Below are 18,822 nucleotides of genomic sequence, written 5' to 3'. Positions count from 1 at the left end.
TGAATGATGCTAATTGTTGCATCCAAGGAACAGGATGGGATGAGATGGGAGTTGCTGCCACTCTGTGTCCTCGCTGACGCAGATAGTTGCTTCATGTTTTCCTGGCAGTATAATCAAACACATAATTAATTTGATTTATACTACCTCTTCTGATGATAAACAGTGTAATCTACAACTGCACTGAAGCTTGAAGCCTCTTAGGTATACAACAGTGTGCATGTGTGTTGCTTGGTTGTTGGAACAAAATGGGAGCATTAATTTTCCTCTCATCTCATCGCATCCAAATGCGGGTCTGATCCATCCCTGGTGTACATCTATAATTGCTTCATGCATGACAGCTAATAAGGAGGTTAGTATTGATCCATCGGCTACTGTGGAAATGCAGAAAGTACGCTTGAAGAACCACGCTTGCCTCATCCCTAAAATCGGACACATTTCAGATATCATATACAGATAATCTGAATATGATATATGGATCTAACAACATGGCATTGCCCATTGGTTTGAGGAGAGGACTAACACTTTTTTAGCTAAGACTCGCAGGCTTGGTTAGCCATAAACTGTACTATAAATGCAATGCACAAAATCAAAATCACCTGTACTAAAGTTGTTATGAAGATGGAAACTACCCATAGAGGCCAAAAACATTTTGTACCTTACTAAAAACACAGTTTTCAAAACTTGCCATTTTAACATCGGAGTCTGTGGGGACTGACTCACTTTGAGATCAGCCTCAAGCAGCCATGAGAATAAGTGTAACTTTCGGCATTTCCACACTGGCTTCATATTTCAAACCTCTCTGAAATATGAAGCCTTGAACAGACAAAGATTAAAAAGGTCACCATGAAGACAGATTAAAATGGTGCATCATGGTGTGTAAAGGAGTAGTACATCATATAGTCCACATTTAAAGTTCATATATTGCAAACTGCTTTAGTAAATAGTTAAATAGAAATTAAAAGTTTATTAATATAAATAAAAAATACATTTAAAATTCATTACTAAATGGAGTCAGCTCAGTTTTAATTTCTTTTTAAAGTCCATGTCTAAGTTCTTAAATAAGCTGATTTAATGAATTTGAGAATTGGTATGCTCCCTTAAAATTTAAGAATACAGCTCAAGCGACATCAAGTTCACAAAGTCTTGGTTTTAGCATGAAGTCTTTCAAGTCTTCTAGTTTCTATATCTCAATGCAACTGCCTCTAAAGTAGCTGCTGTCCAAACAACTAATTATTTGGGACTTTGGGAAAGTTAAATAGCATGTACTTTCTGTGCACAGAAAACTGTGTGAGTAACAATTTGAAACAAAAATGGATATATATATCCATATATGATTGGATCAGATTGGCTACTGTGATTGTTTATGTTAGGAAAACAGAGGAAAGCTCACTGGAGGCATCTTGGCAGCTGCGTCTCAGGCAGTAGGTTGAGTTGTCTACAAATCACAGATTTGACTTGTCATAAAGTGCAGTTTGCAGATGTACATACAGACTCCTTAGACCAAGTTCTTGAACAGAAAACAAACCTTTAACATACATAATCCAAAACACCACAAAAATTCACAGTGCGCTCACACAAAGGAAAGCAACAGGGACACAGAAAGCAAAATGAGGCTCTAAATAGACACAGGATGTGAGAGTGGAAACAACCTGTTAACAGAGCACAGAAGAAACTAATTAAGATAATAACTAAAAACTACTGACAAGGCACCAGAAACAGAGGACTAACAAAATAAAACAGTAAGTAAAAGCAAGACGCCCTAACAAGATGCTAGAGAGAATATAACTCCCCAAAATAAAATTAAAACACAAAAAAGCACAGAAAGGAACACTCAAGGTTTGTGGGTTACTGATTTACCCACTGATGTGAGGGAGCAATTTATGCTGACAATAGAGCAGCAAGATAGAAAACTGATAAAAATATAAGCTATTTTGTTTTCATTACTTGTGCCACACATACTATACTATTTACCAAAGACATTAGCATCCCTTTAAATACCATTTTAATTAAAATATACACCAGAATAAAGAGCTTCAAGTTTCATGTCCACTTTATCATTGCATAGTCTTATCAGTTAAACACCGGCAAGCAAGCAACTTGTATTTAATTGGTGTTGCTATTTAGTATATAACAATATAAGAGGCAGTTTGTGTTGTGTGGCTTAATTGAGTGAAAACTGAATGATAACCTTTTTCAGTTCAAACCAGATTACGTTTAAACTTTAATTGCTGCTCCTCCCTCCAGGGCACAAAATGCAGCGCTCAGCACAAATGGATTATCAGACATCAAAAACCTTAAATAAACCCTCGTCCCCAAAAATGAAAGGCTGAACTAATTAAATAATTACCTGAACCAATCAGCAACCAGTATCTGAAACACACAGGTATAAAATAAATACAAATAAATTCAAAATGCAGTTTTTAAATGATTATTTATCATTTAAAGTCTATCCAAACCTTTCTAGCCCTGTGTAAAAAAAAAAAAAAAAATTAAAGTAATTGCCCCCTGAACCTAATAACTGGTTGTGCCACCAAGTTTGTGCAATAACTGGCAATGAGTCTTTCACATCTCTGCCAAGAACATTTAGCTCACTCCTCTTTGCAGCATTGTTTTAATTCATCTACACTGCAGGGTTTTTGAATATGAATAGTCTGTTTAACGTCACACCAAAGCAAGTCAATACGATTTCATCCCAGACTTTGACTAGGCCATTCCAAAACCTTCATTTTGTTTTGTTTTTTTGAGCCATTCAGGGATGGATTTACTGGTATGTTTTGGATCATTGTCCTGCTGCATAAACCAAGTGAGCTTGAGCTTCAGGGCACAAACTAATGGCCCGAAAATGTCCTTCAGGATTTTCTGGTAGGGAACAAAATTCATCCACCAGTCAAACAAATCATTCAGGTCCTGAAGCACTAAAGTGTCCCCAGGTCTGGCTGTAATCCGGCCTGTGTGTGGTTAATGAAATTGAACTCTGTTTTCCAAAAATTGGGATTAATCACAGTTAATTCATGATTTAACAAGGGGGACAATTACTTTATCACACAGGGGTAGAAGCAGGTTTGGATAACTTTTTTCCTTTAATAAAGTAATTCATCATTTAAAAAGGGCATTTTGTATTTACTTGGCTTATCTTGTATAATATTAGACAAACATGAACATGTAAACTTGTTAGTGTGACAAAAAAAACAACTAAGAAATCAGGAAGGGAGCACTGTAAATTTAAATAAACATCCTAGCTGTGTTTACTGTGACAGGAGCGCTTTGGTTGTACCTGGTGAAAATAAAATGAACATCATGCAGGGAGCAGAGCAGCAGCAGCAGCTTCTGTGATACCCATATTAATGTCCTCGCTGCTGTGCACCCACTGCTCAGGGCAGCTCGTGAGAGGGTGGATAATTTATATCAGATGTCAGGAATGACTCGGGCACACTGAGGTATATCAACATGCTCTTACTATAGGTGTGGATCAGCGGGCGCCTGCTGATAAAAGCATTTGCATGTAACAGATTTTATTACATACATTATGCCGATGTACGATGTATCCACTTTTTTCTGTGCTGTATCTTTAACATGTAAAGATGCCAGTCTCAGCTCTGGCAGGCCTGTAACAGTGTGAAATGTATTCTTATGGTCAGCCCTTGTGGAGCAAAACATCGGGAGGGAGAGCATAATTTTAAGAGAATATGTTTTAGTGATCTAACTGCTCTCACTTACAGCACTGAAACTGGAAATCCTTTATCATTCAGAGTGTGAGATTTTACATTCAGACACCCTCGTTCTTCTTTCTGTGTCACTGCCTCGTGTATGCACACACACACACTGTGAAGTTTACACCACGTAGGTATTGGCTGCTTGAGCTGAATCACACTCACGAGTGCACAGATGGGTAACAAAGGAGGGAACCAGCCGTGGACGACACAGACTGCATAAATCAATGAATCCTCTGCCGGAAGACACAACCGCTGCCTCTCTGCTTCCCTCTCTTTTAATACCAAATCCTGTCTTGTTGTTTAAACTGGTCAGAGTCACTATTCATCATATCTCACAGCCACTAAAGTGGACTGAGAGGATTCCTTTCAGAATGAGATTACCCCTGTTCTTCTTCAATCTGTTTTCCTATCCATCTTTGTTTTCCTCATTGTGAGGTGTTTACTGCAGCTGTCCTAGTTTTTGCTGTCAATTTAGGACAAAGAGGGATACTCTACGTACACTGCGAGGTGCAACGCTGTATAATTTAATCACAGTTCCCTATATTCCTTTTCCAGTTCACTCACTCTCAGTGTCGAGTCCTCGAGCTCCGTGCATGGCAGAGCACAGAATACACATCGAATTAAATCCCTCAAAAGAAACTCAGCAAGCGCCACTGGTATTGCTCTGCTTTATTAAACATTAACAGTTTTTCTCCATGTGGTGATATCAGCATGTCGAGGGAACGAATCCTACAGTTTGACCACTGTCAACTTTCCAAAACCCTGACTTTGTTTTATTTTAGCCAGGAATACATTTTCAAGCTGTGAACTGCAAACTGGCCTCTCGGTGTGATGCCACTACATTATCACCTGAAGCTCATACTCCCACCAGCATGCCCTTGAGTCCAGCTCCCGAGCTGTCACTTTTTTGCTGACCCTATGTTCTGACTACTCTACATGCAGGCAGACATTTGAAAAACAAAAAGGTTAAATTAGGCTTTAACGGAACAAATGATCGCAAATGGACAGGGAAACAATAATTAGCTTTATTTGCTACAGTCCAAAACGAAACCAGATGAATATAAATAAAGAAAAGAGCAATAGCTATCTTTTATTTAATATTGCTGTTAGTGATTCTTTACATTCTACAGTTTTAAACAAACTAATTTAAAAATATATATATATTTCCACAGTTAAAATATATCCATCTCTAAATATAACCTACCTCTAAACCCTGCACCTCCTTTTTATTAACCATTTTAAAGGTATTTGGCATGAATCTGATTCATTTACACAAATACAGGTAAGAATCAAAGTGGCAATTTAGCTTCAGGTACTCTGTTTCAAAGTAGGTCTATGTATACTAATCAGTTTGTTTTTCTGCACTTTACATTGTTGGTTAGTAGAAATAATTTGAAAAAGTGAATAGCTTTTCGTATTGTAATTCTATAACAATAAATGCAATAAAACAATGCTACAAAAACTTTGCATGTCAATAACAAAGTGTTACTCTAATGCAAATGCAAAGTATTAGATACTCAGAAATCACTGCAGAGTCATGTATCACATTACATCATCATTATATCATTATATTATATTATTTACATCCTCTTAGTAATATTGATAAGCTGATTTATACTTAATATTCTGCTTCACCTTTATTATAAAGCTTATACAGATGTTTATTTGTGTAATAATCACTCAAAAACAGCAACCTTTATTATCACACATTCTTTTTGAGTCACAAGTCACTGTATTCTATTTTAAACCATTCTCCTCCGCTCTAATAACCCTGTTCCACCAGTGCCAGCACTCAATCTACAGCCGATTTCATGCATTTCCACTCAAAAAAGACTGGTAGCTGTGATGAAAAGCTTGTAACATCAAGGCGACACCAAACTGCCAGACCCAACCACTCACAGTTGCTCTGGGAAAGACTACTGGGAAAGACTATTACCAATGATTGGCACATGCACCACATAGTAACACTACATAACAACTGGTATTAAAAACTAGCAAAAATGTGGGTTGTTTGTCAAAAGGCAGCAAAGCAAAACTGGCTTTGCAGCATTAGTAGATAGAAGGTGCAATAATTAGCCTAAAATAAAACAGTCAAACAAAAAACAGGAAGAAATTTCTTATCTTGCCCAAAATAAAATGAATCAATAAATGTTTCATTATTGTAAATTTTTTCCTTTCATCAACCTTTTCATGAGAGAATAGAAATAAAGCTCTGCACTCATTTTAAATGTTTACAGGGGTTTTTTTGCTGTTGTTGGTTTTTTTACCAGAAAATGTGCTACTTTTAAATTCCACTACACCACTTTTCAGGATACACTGTATGTCATATGAACTTTTATCATGTTATTTTACACTTTTCTGTTTCCACTGTGAATGGAGGCACTCATAAAAATAACATCACTGGCATTGGTGCCTTAGACAGTAGAGGAATTGTTTCTCAGCTGCAGTGTCAGCAGTTTGAGCCCTGGTCCTGGCCTCTGTGGTTATTGACTTCCTGTAATTTCCGGCATTTAATCACCCCCCTGGATAAACCACCAAAGTAATCAACAGTATATTTACCTTACAAATTCTTACTTTAATCCATTTTCTCACTTAAGTGCATAAAGGTCGTGTGCAGAAGTGGTTCTGCTAGCTTCCTGGACAACATGTATTTCATAGACTTAATCAACCTAGGTGCAGCCGAATTGATAGCTAAGCTGTTTACCCTCGAGGAAAATAGCCGCTCCCCCTCCTTGTATTTCCTTCTTTTGAAATTCAATTGTCATAAATCGATGTCAGCCTTTACAGAAACGCGGAGAGAAAGTAGTGGAGCTTGGTAATGGCTTGGTTCTGAGTGGCTGCAGATCTAGGCCTGGCTGCCACAGCTAATTCAGTCTGTTTACTCCAGTGCTAATGCCTTTATTATTTTTGTCAGGATATCTGAAAATGACAACTGCTGAGTCACTGGATGATATATACAAAAGAAAAACAATCAATCACAGAGAACATTTTCCCCATCATTCAACTTTGTGATAAGGGTTTACAAGAAAAGGAAATAACCTGGTGACACTTAATCAGATCATTTAAAGGATGAATTGCCTCTGTACGTGACATCATTATATTCTGTTTGCTGTAGCTATAGTATGCAGTCTAACCCCAGACTGCTGATCTTTACATTAAATGCACCATGTGACCACACAGGGAGTAGTGTATATTAGAAACCACTGACAATACAGCAAAAAATGTCATTTTTCCCTGACTAGCTGTAATTGAATCTACATTACTGACAACTCTGCATATCAGCCTTCAATTATTCTCAACCCCTGCCAGAGGCAACCTGTACACAATTTAATGAAGCTTAATAGAATCTAAGGGGCCTGTGTAGTCTCAAAATCTTTCTCTCATTAAGCTAACGATCCAGAGAGAGGAAGAAGGCTGAAGTAAGCTAATTTGTCACAGAGAAGGAGTATAACCTTATTTCACTACCACAAGATCTCCCATTGATGTGCACCCATAATTGCTTTGTGAAAGAGCATAATCCCCACATTAATTTCACCTCCATTTTCCCATTAACAGGGTTCTGTGACCATCCAAATGATGCTTTTGTGACTTTGTGCATCTGTTATCAAGCAGTTCCTACATAAATATGTATGTTTTTCTTTCCATTTCACAGAGTCGTGCTCGTGGAGAACATCCCAGAAGACATTTCCTTCTTAAACAACAGCACATCCCACCTCCCCCTCTCCATAGGGCTGAACAACCTACTGAACCAAGCTATCAGGGTCGTAGAGATAGTTTCCCCGCAGTGGCTCCTTAACTCCTCTCATAATGAATCCAGTTTCCAACCTGCTGCCAGACAGGTAAAAATAGAGCAAATCAACAGGGACTTAATTCTGCAAGAGTAGTATTTACATTTTATGCCTGTGACATTTTCTCTCTCTCTCTCTTTTTCTCTGTGTTAGTCTGTATAAACTGGTGAAAGACAAAGTTGGTTCCTTAAAAACATTAAAGGTTCAATAAAATCAAGATCCTGAATTTAAACCTCATAAGTAAAAGGATATTTACTACTGTAAATTATTTGTTATCCAAATGTGATAACATCAGATTTTATGCTTATAAGAGTTGATCAGCGAGCTTATTTTTACTACTTTACATGTACTCAGTCCGTTTGACATTTTTAAATTTAAGCAGATGACTGTGTTTAGAATCTTGTGGGTTATTGAATAATTTGACTGTTCAGCCCTTTAAACACTTGCATTGCTAAATACATTTACTGGACACATTTTCTTAAAAAAAATCCTTTCAGAAACAAGATGATTACAAAGAAATGTTTTTAATATTTTTCTATGCTTTTTGTACAACAGAATTTGATATTCAAGTATAACAACAATAATTATATTTTAGCATTAAAAATATCATTTTGATTAAAGAGATTGTGCTTACTGATAGATTAACAAAATGTCCTAAACATAACATGTAAAGGGTGTCAACCATGATACTTGGTAACTTGGCAACATTTATTTAAATTTGTGGACTTTATGTTTGTGCATGTTTCAGAAATGTTACTGATGTTATTTTGCTTTTTATCCAACTCCCATTACTCCTAGAGTCACTCTGTGTTTATGCAGTTGGTGCTAAAAACAAAAATTTCAGCTGCTCTGATGCTCTGTTCTGTGAATCATCCTATTGAACTGGAAGTGTAGCTTTATGCAATATCCATCCATCCATGTTCCTAACCACTTTTCCAGTTCAGTTTATTACAAAGGTTAGAACTTATCCCCACTGACACTGGGTGAGAGGTGGGAGTGCCAGTCCATCACAGGGCTGACACACACAGGCAAACACATCTTATTTAGAATCACCACTTAACCTAGCATCAGCCATGTGTTTGGACTGTTACAGGAAGTGTGTTTGATAAACATTTACAAGTAAAACAGTAAATTAAATCATGAAAAAGTACAATATTTCCTGCTGATAATTACAGATTCATATTGGACTGGATGAATGTTATTGACCATCGTGTGTGTGTGTGTGTGTGTGTGTGTGTGTGTGTGTGTGTGTGTGTGTGTGTGTGTGTGTGTGTGTGTGTGTGTGTGTGTGTGTGTGTGTGTGTGTGTGCAGCCTGGCAAAACACACAGTTCATGGTTCACACGGTTTATAAAAAAATTGAATATGTCAGAATTAATGAAACCCTGAGGCTGATGGTCAGAAATGAATTGCACCTTTCATTCCCCTCAGGCCAGAGAGGAGCTAATGCTCTTTCAGTCTGCACCAACCTAAAAATTTTACAACATGTTAAATTAAAAATTTAACATGCTGTATATGAAATTTAAACTGTAATGTTCTGTAAAAGGGAAAGCTTCACTGCATGCAGGTGGAAGTGCTCTGCTTTCTTCTTCATATTGTGAACATCTGTGTGGCTACAACAGACATAAAGCTAATAATCCTGGAGACACAGTGTGGGTATTTACGAACCGTCACTGAAAAGAATATCTGTCAGTCCTGCAAACAGGGTGGGACCCAATAGCTTATAGATTTTGAGCTAGAAAGCATTCTGTACCTGGATCCTTGGTTTGTCTCCCGTCTGTCTGGTCCATTTGATTATATTAGTACATATTTCCTGTCTATCTACAATGCACTAAATCCCAGAAATAAAGTTATGTCAAAAGAAATAGATTTTTAAGAGCCATCCATTCATTTTCTTCCCCTTATCCAATTCGAGGTTGTGGTTGGGGGGGTGCATTTGGACATGTTTGTTGCAGGGCTGACACAGATAACTATAGAATCACTTATTTCTCCAACTCTGTGGGGTGGTGGTTAGCAGTGTTGCTAACAACAGCAAAAAGGTCCTGGTTTCGAATCCACCAGCCAGCAGAGGCCTTTCTCTGTGGAGTTCGAATATTCTCTCCAAATACTCCCACAGTCCAAAAATATGCGTGGGGTTGGCATACATCTTTAAATCTCTGTGTCAGTATAGTGGTACGAGATCGCTTACACATTACAAGAGCTACTCTGCCATCAGAGCCCATGCCATGAAGCTCCCAGTGGACAGTTTTTGTGCTGATGTTAATGCCAAAGTAGGTTAGGAACTCTGCAGTTATTGAGTCAGCAGAGCACTGGTGACTTTTAAGCTCAAACTGATAAAGACACCATTGAAAAGACTTTGAAAATAATCCTCTGAAGCCATAGAAGGTGTTATAATGTTGTTTTTAAAGCCTGAGCAGTACTCGATGTAATGCATTAACAGGACTTAAAGTGTAAAATCAAATATGTCTCATTTAAATTGTAAAACACAGTTTTAGTACATCATGAAATAACAACTTCCCTAGTGTACATCAGGATCTGGGTGTTGAAATGGAGCCAAATTGACCAAATTTGCATTTCAACTGTAGCTTTTAGCTCTTATTTAAAATGCTCCTTGTCTTCATTTGTGTCCTAAAATGTGTGTTCAGTGATCACTAAAGAGAAACTAATGAAGGATGAGTAATTTTCCATGTATCACTCAAGGTAGTTAATGAAAGGAGTCACTAACAGTATCTTGTACTCTGGGTGGATTTCAGGTCGGTTTTATGAAGGAAAACTTAATGAAACTGGAAATTAATCTTTATATCAAGTAAAAGATATTGTTAGTTTGCTTGTTTCTAAATGACATGAGATGAATGCATGTAAACTATGTCAAACAGGTTGCTGTTTATTTTATGTTACAGCAGTAACTCAGTATACATCGTTTGTGGGTTTGTAAAATTTGTGCTTCTAAATATGCACAGAAGGTTGCATGTTTTTGGATAGTTACAGTGATCAGAGGTAGTCATCACTGGAAAACCATAAGAGGCATATAAATATTTTTTTAAATAAGACTCCAAAAGAAAAATAGAGATTACAGTAGCTGTCTGCAGACGAGTGCTTTGAAAAAAAAACGAATGGGACACAAATAGCACATTTATCACTTATGATAGTACTTGAATGTAAAAAATGTAAGCACTTAGTCTGAACTCTGTGTATCTGATTATACTGCATGGATTTCATGTAACAGTCTTGCTTTGCTGGTTTGTTTCCTCTAGGGCAGGGCTCTGCTGTCCAGCCTGCAGGGACTGAAAGCAAGAGGAATTCAGCTGAAGATCTCATCTGGAATAGCTAACTCAGATGAGCTCACTAAACTCAGTAATCACACCTAGCTCTTACTTTCATTGCTTTGTATGTTAGGACATAACACGTAAGATGTTATGTTGTGTTTAGAGCTGACTGTTCAGCCCTTTGCTCCCCCTGGTCACGTTTTCAGTCTTTCAGTCTCTCAGTCTCTCACCATCTTTCCTATCACCTGTCTTTATTGGTATGGCTTTTGGAAGATTTGGCCAGATTTGTCTTTATTCTCCTCCATGTCTCACATGTAACTCCCTTTTCTCTCCATTTCTAGATGCTGAGGTTCACTATATTAACATGACAGCTCTGACCAAAGGCAACCTTCACTCCTCCTTCTGGGTGGTCGACAGGAAACATTTGTACATCGGCAGTGCCAGCATGGACTGGAGATCTCTGGCCACCGTACTGCCACCATACTTTACAATACCCACAGAAATACTTACAGAGACTTTGGAGAAAAATCAACCAAATTTTACTTCTGTGATTTCTGAGGCAGGATAGTAACACAAATTATTGAAATTTGGTATTGTTAATGTAAAGTTCTCGTAATGATCTACTGGATCAAACTTTACACTTTGCAAGGTATGAGCCAGTATCGCTTAAAAACAGCATTATTGATGAAACAAGAATATTCAGATTTAATGTATTTGTAGAGTGCTGTGCAAATATTATAGGCACCAAGAGGGAAGCTAGAATGTTTTTAATGAATACACAAATAGTTTTATTCTTCTAACTTTACACAAATTCATTCTGTTCAATTTTATTTATACTGCATCGACTCACACCACCAGTTGCCTCAATGCAGGAATTAGAAAGAAATACTCAATCATACCAATATTTAGTGTGAAAACTCTTAAGTTCTTTTAGAACTTAAACACCTAAAACATTTTGAAAGTGCTGTATATACACTCACCAGGCACTTCATTATGTACACTTTCTTAACTGTTTGTTACTGCAAATATCTAATCAGCCAATCACATGGCAGCTACCCAGTGCATTTAGGCATGTAGATAAGATCAAGATAACCTGCTGAAGTTTGAGCCGCTCTGTGATGTCGATATAGAATAAGAGGAATGAAGAATCCTTCCACAATCTTGCTGAATCTGTGCCACAAAGAACTAAAGCAACTGTTGAAGGCAAAAGGGGGTTCAACTATATCTGTGTAGATGTTTCTGTGGGTCCAAGTGTTACTAGCAAAGTGTACCTAACAGAGTGTCTGCTGGTTGTACATCAGGGGGGATAAAGCGTAAATTTGAATGTGGTGAGGTGACATGCTAAGATTTTCTGATATTCATTCAGTGTTCATATTAAACAATAGTTAGCACACAGTCAGTTTATATCTGTGTATATGTTTTTGTGAGCGCAGGAGGTGACGTCCAAAAATAGAGAATCCAGAATCTTTCATCTCTTTTTCAAAGGTAGACAGCTCATTAAAGTGTGAGACCGTTTGTTAGTGAGGGCCTTAATTTAGGAAGATGAACTGCAAGGAGCACAAGGTAACTATTCAAAAGTATTTGTCAGTTCAGCATGTTTTTATGCGTTCTCAGCCAGGCTTATATTGATGTTACATTGTATTTAAATTAGACCACAAAACAAACAGACTGAGATTGTTCTTTTCCTTCCTTATTTCTGTGGATATCTATGAAAATAGGTTATGGACTAGATTTTTAGTCTATTGAGGAGTGCATATATTCGCGTTTTTTAAAAAGAGAATGGCAAGATTTTAGTAACACATGAGCTGCAAGAGAAGAATTTATTAGAAATGCTTTACTCATGTGAACACTGCTGGGTTGTGTGGAATGACAGAAAGAAAAGGTGATTTCAAGAAATGCACGGTGAGAATCAAAAAAATGACAAGTGTCACTTTGAAATGGTACTGAGAGCAAAGAATGAAGATCAGGAACAGAAAGGCTCACTGCGGCATATTTACATTCCCTGCTGTTTTTGTCAGGATAGACTAAGGCTTGAAATTGAATTAGGCATGCGGACAATATGGCCTGACGTGCAAATATCGGAGAAATGTGTGTGTGTATGTAGATGAATGCATAAAAGTGTTAAAACAGTAAAAACAGGTTAATATTAGTTGGCACGTAAATGTTGATGGAGATGATAGGCAAAGGCTGATTCAAATAACTAAAGGCAAAAATGAAGATATACATCTTTAATTATGTAAATGCTGCCGGTTTCAATTGTTGTTTTGCTCTACAAAATGTGTTTGTTTATTTTTTGTTTGTTTTTTAGAGGAAGGAGCTGGGTGTGTTGGTGTACAACTGCAGCTGTCTGGCTCTGGACCTCCACAAAGTGTTCAGTCTCTACTGGGGTCTCCAGTATAAAGACTTTATTCCCTCCTTCTGGTCCAAGCGCCTATTTGCTATATCCAACAGAGACACGCCACTGAATCTGACAATCAATGGCACAAAAGCCTTGGCCTATGTTTCTGTAAGTAACATTTAAAGTATTAGTTTGCATTATAAATGAATTAATTCATTGGTTAATGTAGCAAACACACACTTTTTGGAGTCCAAAACCCCAACTTTTGGTAAATTACAATACATATTTGCTGAAATTAGACATAAATATAAGTGCGTGCAGTACACATTAGTGTAAAAGCTGCCTGCAGTGGTGGCGACAGCTTAGGAGAGGGAACGTTAATTTTTCATAGAGTCCTCTGCAGGATGCTGTGTCTTTCAGCGTCCTTATCTTCTTGAACAAGAGTGATGGTGATCCAGCAGAAAAAAAAATGTTGATTCGGCTAAGCTGTCCATTTCAGTAATATTAAAATGAACACAAAAAGCACACTCAAGCACACACTCTAAGTTAATCATTCATAGGGTACAGTGCCTGTCAGCAAGAAGTTAAAACTGAAACTTTAATCCTCACTTATTCACACAACGAGAAACCCTGATGCTCATTTACAATGATAATAACGAGGAAAGCTCAGTCAGTTATTATGATTATAACAGCTTTAATGATCACAGTGGCAACTCTGTAGTTTACTAAAATTCCTGTGGTAATAATTATCTGTTTACACAATGCTCTTGTGATCACTGTTGTGTGTATCTTTAAAGAGGAGTATGCAACACCAACATTCCCTTATTCTCTGTTGACAGAGCTCACCGGATGCTTTCATTCCCAAACATCGCAGCAGTGATCTGGAAGCTATTGCCAGGGTCATCCAAGAAGCCAACCATTTCATATATATCTCCATCACTGATTACCTGCCCCTCATCGGCAGAAACACCAGCAGGTTAGAGCAAATATGCTGCCACACAGTGACTTGGCAGGCATTTATCACCAGCGGCTTGAGTGCTTCTTGCTTTGATTCAAGTGTTTAAACTGCGTATGTGCCGGACCAGCTGCATGCCCAATTCTGCGTGTATTTGTATCTGTGCCAAGGTACTGGTCGCGTATTGACAGCCTTATAAGAGAGGCTCTGATCCTGAGGAATGTACGAGTCCGTCTGCTGATAAGTTGCTCGGAAAAGACTCATCCGCTAACTTTCAACTTCGTCTGGTCCCTGAGGAGTCTGTGCATGGAGCAGGCCAACTGCTCACTAGAAGCTGTAAGTTCAGGGCCAATATGCACTATTTTCATCTCTACAGATACTCTTTATCAAAGCTCACTGCATAACTGTGCATGTGTGTGTACGTGTGTGCAGAAATTCTTCAACCCCAGGGGCCAGAGGGATGTCAGTCTCGAAGGAATAAACCACAACAGGTTTATGGTTACAGACAGAGCCATTTATTTAGGTGAGCTCATCGACTAGACTTTATGACTGTGGCCTATATGTCTGCTCACTTTATGCAGACCTATTTTTAGTGGACCTAAAGGAATACTTCCTCTTTTGTTTTCTTTTTGACAGCGAGAATAAAAGATCAATATGATGAGGAAATTTGCCTAACACAGATGAACAAAAAATACAAGGGGAAATGACTGTACTGGCACTCTAAGGTCAAAAACACTATATTTAGATGTTCAGAGGTTAATTATATGTGTGCTTCATTTGTTTAAGCTTTATCACTAGCCAGGATAACAACCCCAAATACAAATTACTGGAAAGTGAAGAGAATGCAGGTTGACTATACAGGTTGACTATAAAACCCACAAGTTATATTAATCATCACTGTTTGGTTGCAAATGAGTTCATCCGTACAATTTCCACTTTTATTTACAGTCTATAAACTCAGATATGCTTTTCAGTTCTTCAGTTCCATCTACAAGTTACCCAAAACTGCGATGTCATTTGTGTTTCTCACTGTGGTCTATTTCCTGACAGGTAATCTTGACTGGGAGGGGGATGAGTTTACCTTTAATGCAGGAGCAGGCCTTGTGATCAGTAAGCTAGAAGATATCGACGACAGGAACTTCACCGTCGTGGAGCAGTTACAGGCTGCGTTTGAGCGGGACTGGTTTTCACAGTACACCATCCCCCTGCAGGCTAATAAATTCCTGGTTTGCAACAAGCACCAGATCAAACCAATGGTGTTACTCAAAGCCAGCCAGCTACGCGATGGACCACTGCCTATTCGGAAAGGGCAGCATAATAAAGGATCTATACTACCAAGAAATCATCACAAAGTTGTTGGACAGACACCGGATGAAACAAGGCACCGTAACGACAGACTGAGCAAACTTACTCGACAAGGCACTGCTAGTGGGTTAGTGCCAGTTATGGACAACTACCAAGAGAGGAGTCAAATGAAAATGAGTCGCTTTGACCAAAAACAGGTAGAAGTAAAAGGTAACGCCGACAATCCAATGGAACTACCCAGTCAGTCTGCTGAGAGCAGTGGTGGCAGAGAGATCGCCAACGGATTTGTGTGACCACAAAAATCATGTTTGAAGAACTTCTTTCCTCCAGTGGCAATGGACTTCCAACACTGGGTCTTTGTAGCAGTTTATTATTGTGATTTTATAGAAAGAAACTTTTCAAATTTAGGTATCTGGTTTGCAGGACTTGATAAAAGGAAGAACTCAGGAAGGAAAGTAAATGCTCCACAGCAGGCTGGCACTTTTGATTCTTTACAAATGAAACCAAATCATTTTGGTTTAGAATTCTGATTAATAGGCTAATAATATTTTACAACCTTACAACTTATATATTCTTTTTTTGTCCTTGTTTAGATCTCACAGGAAAGGAAATAAATTGCACTGATTGCCTAAATATTGTATGTCACTTAAGCTAACATTCATAATTAATCACCCTTTAAAAGGAGGGATAACAGCTGCATGTGAAGAGACAGGAGGCACGTTAGCATATGTAGCTACAGTAGCTACATCTGGCATTCAGAATTCACCACACACAGGTTACCACACACCTTAAGCTGTTGCAGATCTCTAACTGCCTCTGTACTCTCAGTGGTCCTGAATATGTTAGCCTAAAGTAAACAGGTTTGTGCTTCTCCCATAGTATTCACTCACACCAGAACATTATTTAAATTGCAAAATTCTTAAAAACAACAATTAAGCAGAGACTGAAATAAAAGTTTAATCGGCTTCCTAGAAACAAACAGCTTCATGCGGCCCTGCCAAACAATGTATTGATCTCTAACTGTAAGCATTAGTTGTTTTAGAAAAAAAAAAAAGCTGATGAAGTGGGCCTTTTAAGGGATTGCTCAAAACATGTCTACCATGTTTTATTTCCATTTCCAGAAGTATGAATGCGGGTGCATTGTTCCACTGCATGACTGAATTAGATGATGCATTTGATGGCTTAGCATCCTCCGTCAGCCACTACTTTCAATAAAGCAAGCTATGGTCTTTTATGGTGGAAGGAGGGGGAGCTAATGATCCAGAAGGGTCTTAAAAGATCATTATCATTATCGATAACCATAAACAAATCCTGGGATTAGAGGTGGATTGCATGGATATCTATAGTATCCTTTCAAACCCAGCATTGTGACTTATTGAACAAATACTGAAGTAGCATTAAGACGAAAGGGGCCAGAGGGTCTCTGCTGTCAACCAAATCAATACAATGAATTTTTAACAGAGCTTGACAGAGGCAGTTGCTGTATTTTAACCTCAAGGACATGTTGGCCTGTAATGTCATGCCTGTGACAGAAAATATATTCCCTTTATCTTGTGGAGATAGAGCTACAAATCTAGCATCTTTAGTTTATACTTGACTGAAAGCTTGAAGCAACATTTATTTGCATTTCGAATGATTGCATGTTTACACACTCTTTGCTACAAGTGTAACTTTTAGAAATGATTCTTGTGGGATTTATAATAATACAGAAGTTTTTTTTTCAACTTTCAAAGCCATTAACTGAGTAAAGGCAAAAACACCACCAGAGAGAAAATCATAGGGATGTCTTTGTCTAAAATGTATATATGTGTTGCTATGGAGTGCTTTAACATGACAGCGCCACATGTGTCATCAGTGTTACGTCTGATTTCATGAGAGAATTAATTGACAAGTATTCTGATAATGTATTAATTACATGAACAGTAATTTTCTATCATTAATATATGAGGTGACGTTTCTTGACTCAACTAATAAAGATATTATCAATTTAATCAGTAATGAAAACAAAACATTAGTTCCATCCCTAAAACAATATCTGGGGTTTGGTTATTTTTCAGGCTGTGTACCATTTGAAAAACTAATGTCTGCCGAGGTTCTCAGTCATCCACGCCATGGTAGTCCTAAGCATGTTACGTGAAGGCAGCTGGATCTTTTTAAATTGGCACATGGATCAAAAGGAAGTCCAGTTTTCTTCATTTCAGGGGCTTAGGATTTCAAATGTTTGTTGGCCAACATCGAGTCAGTTGAAACTTGGGTAACTGCTGCCATCTAGTGGATGTCACGAGGCAAGTTACTTGCGTTCACTTAAAAGTTGCTATTAAATGTTAAATGAAAAATTCAGCCTTGATCAAGCAACATGTTGGTTCACATCTGCTGATTTTATGCATGTGTAACATGCATAACAGGCAGTTCCATGAGAATGTGTGTGTTTTATCAGATAACACTTAACTGACTCTATCCTGAGAGCTATTCTTTCACACCAGAATGTATAAACTATAAACAAGAATAATACCATTTAAAAAAATATTTCATTCTGAAAAGCAAAAAACTTTTTTTTACTACTTATGTGTACCCTAAGAACCTATACCTTTCTGTGCAAGACACAGCCACGTATCTATCTATAATAATTACTTCATAAAAGTATCCTTAAATGACAAACACAGTCGTTTTTCATTTGTAGCATAACTTCTCCATACCAAGTGAGTAGACTTTGAGAATATGACAATAATAATATCTATGTGTAAAGCACTGTGTCACCACACTGTAATGCTTATCTGCCAGCTGACCTGGAGTCAGATTCACTACTATACGCTGCTATTATCTATGATTGTCCTATGGGGAGGGCGGTAACGCTGGTACAGCATTCTGCCCAGATTTTTTATGGTTTTGTGTTTTTTAACTATTCTGTTTTGGAAAACAAATCTTTTTCCAGTTACAGTGGGGATTATTTAAGCTCTGTACACAGTACAGAGTACACAGATGCCAAGATTTAAGCGGTTTACAATCTGCTACATGCAACTTACAGAGTCAGAGCAAAATGAAAAAAACAAAACAAACTGGAATGTTTCTGAATTATGTGTTGTCTGCCTGTCCATTGCTCCAGCGAAATTTTCATTTTTCAGTGAAAACTCTGTAACAGATCATATTTTTCTTGTACACAGAAGGGCAGAACTGCTTATTTTAGCAAAACAAAGCACTATCACCAAGAGATACATTTCAAAATACTCCCTGTAAAGCTTTTTAATGTTGCCTACATTTAGTATGTTTTTTCGGCAATTCTGCTGCTTGCATGCCTTGCCTTTATGAACTGTGCACAGTAGCTATGAGCCTTTCTTGAGATGATGCTAATAATGAAATCTTGTACCTTTAAAGATACAGAAGGAATGTATATTTATTGAATATCCTTGTCAATGCACACTACTAAATTATGTGATCACTCGATTTTTACTATTAATAAAA

The 18,822-nt window shown here is 37.7% G+C and overlaps 1 protein-coding gene across 1 annotated transcript in view; it reads left to right on the top strand.

The window, feature by feature from the left end:
- LOC134640354 (inactive phospholipase D5-like) overlaps positions 1–18,822 on the top strand; it is a 54,247-nt gene extending 35,425 nt beyond the window's left edge. The window contains exons 3-10 of the mRNA XM_063492088.1: positions 7,366–7,552; positions 10,754–10,853; positions 11,107–11,234; positions 13,074–13,271; positions 13,943–14,079; positions 14,229–14,394; positions 14,491–14,581; positions 15,109–18,822. Of these exons, the coding sequence (XP_063348158.1) occupies positions 7,366–7,552; positions 10,754–10,853; positions 11,107–11,234; positions 13,074–13,271; positions 13,943–14,079; positions 14,229–14,394; positions 14,491–14,581; positions 15,109–15,656 (1,555 nt within the window). The 3' untranslated portion in view covers positions 15,657–18,822. The remainder of the gene's footprint in view (positions 1–7,365; positions 7,553–10,753; positions 10,854–11,106; positions 11,235–13,073; positions 13,272–13,942; positions 14,080–14,228; positions 14,395–14,490; positions 14,582–15,108) is intronic.

This window comes from Pelmatolapia mariae, linkage group LG13 (assembly GCF_036321145.2).
Source record: "Pelmatolapia mariae isolate MD_Pm_ZW linkage group LG13, Pm_UMD_F_2, whole genome shotgun sequence".
NCBI classification, from domain to species: Eukaryota; Metazoa; Chordata; class Actinopteri; order Cichliformes; family Cichlidae; genus Pelmatolapia; species Pelmatolapia mariae.
The sequence above is the reverse complement of the archived record's forward strand: the minus strand, read 5'-3'. Positions and strand labels throughout refer to the sequence as shown.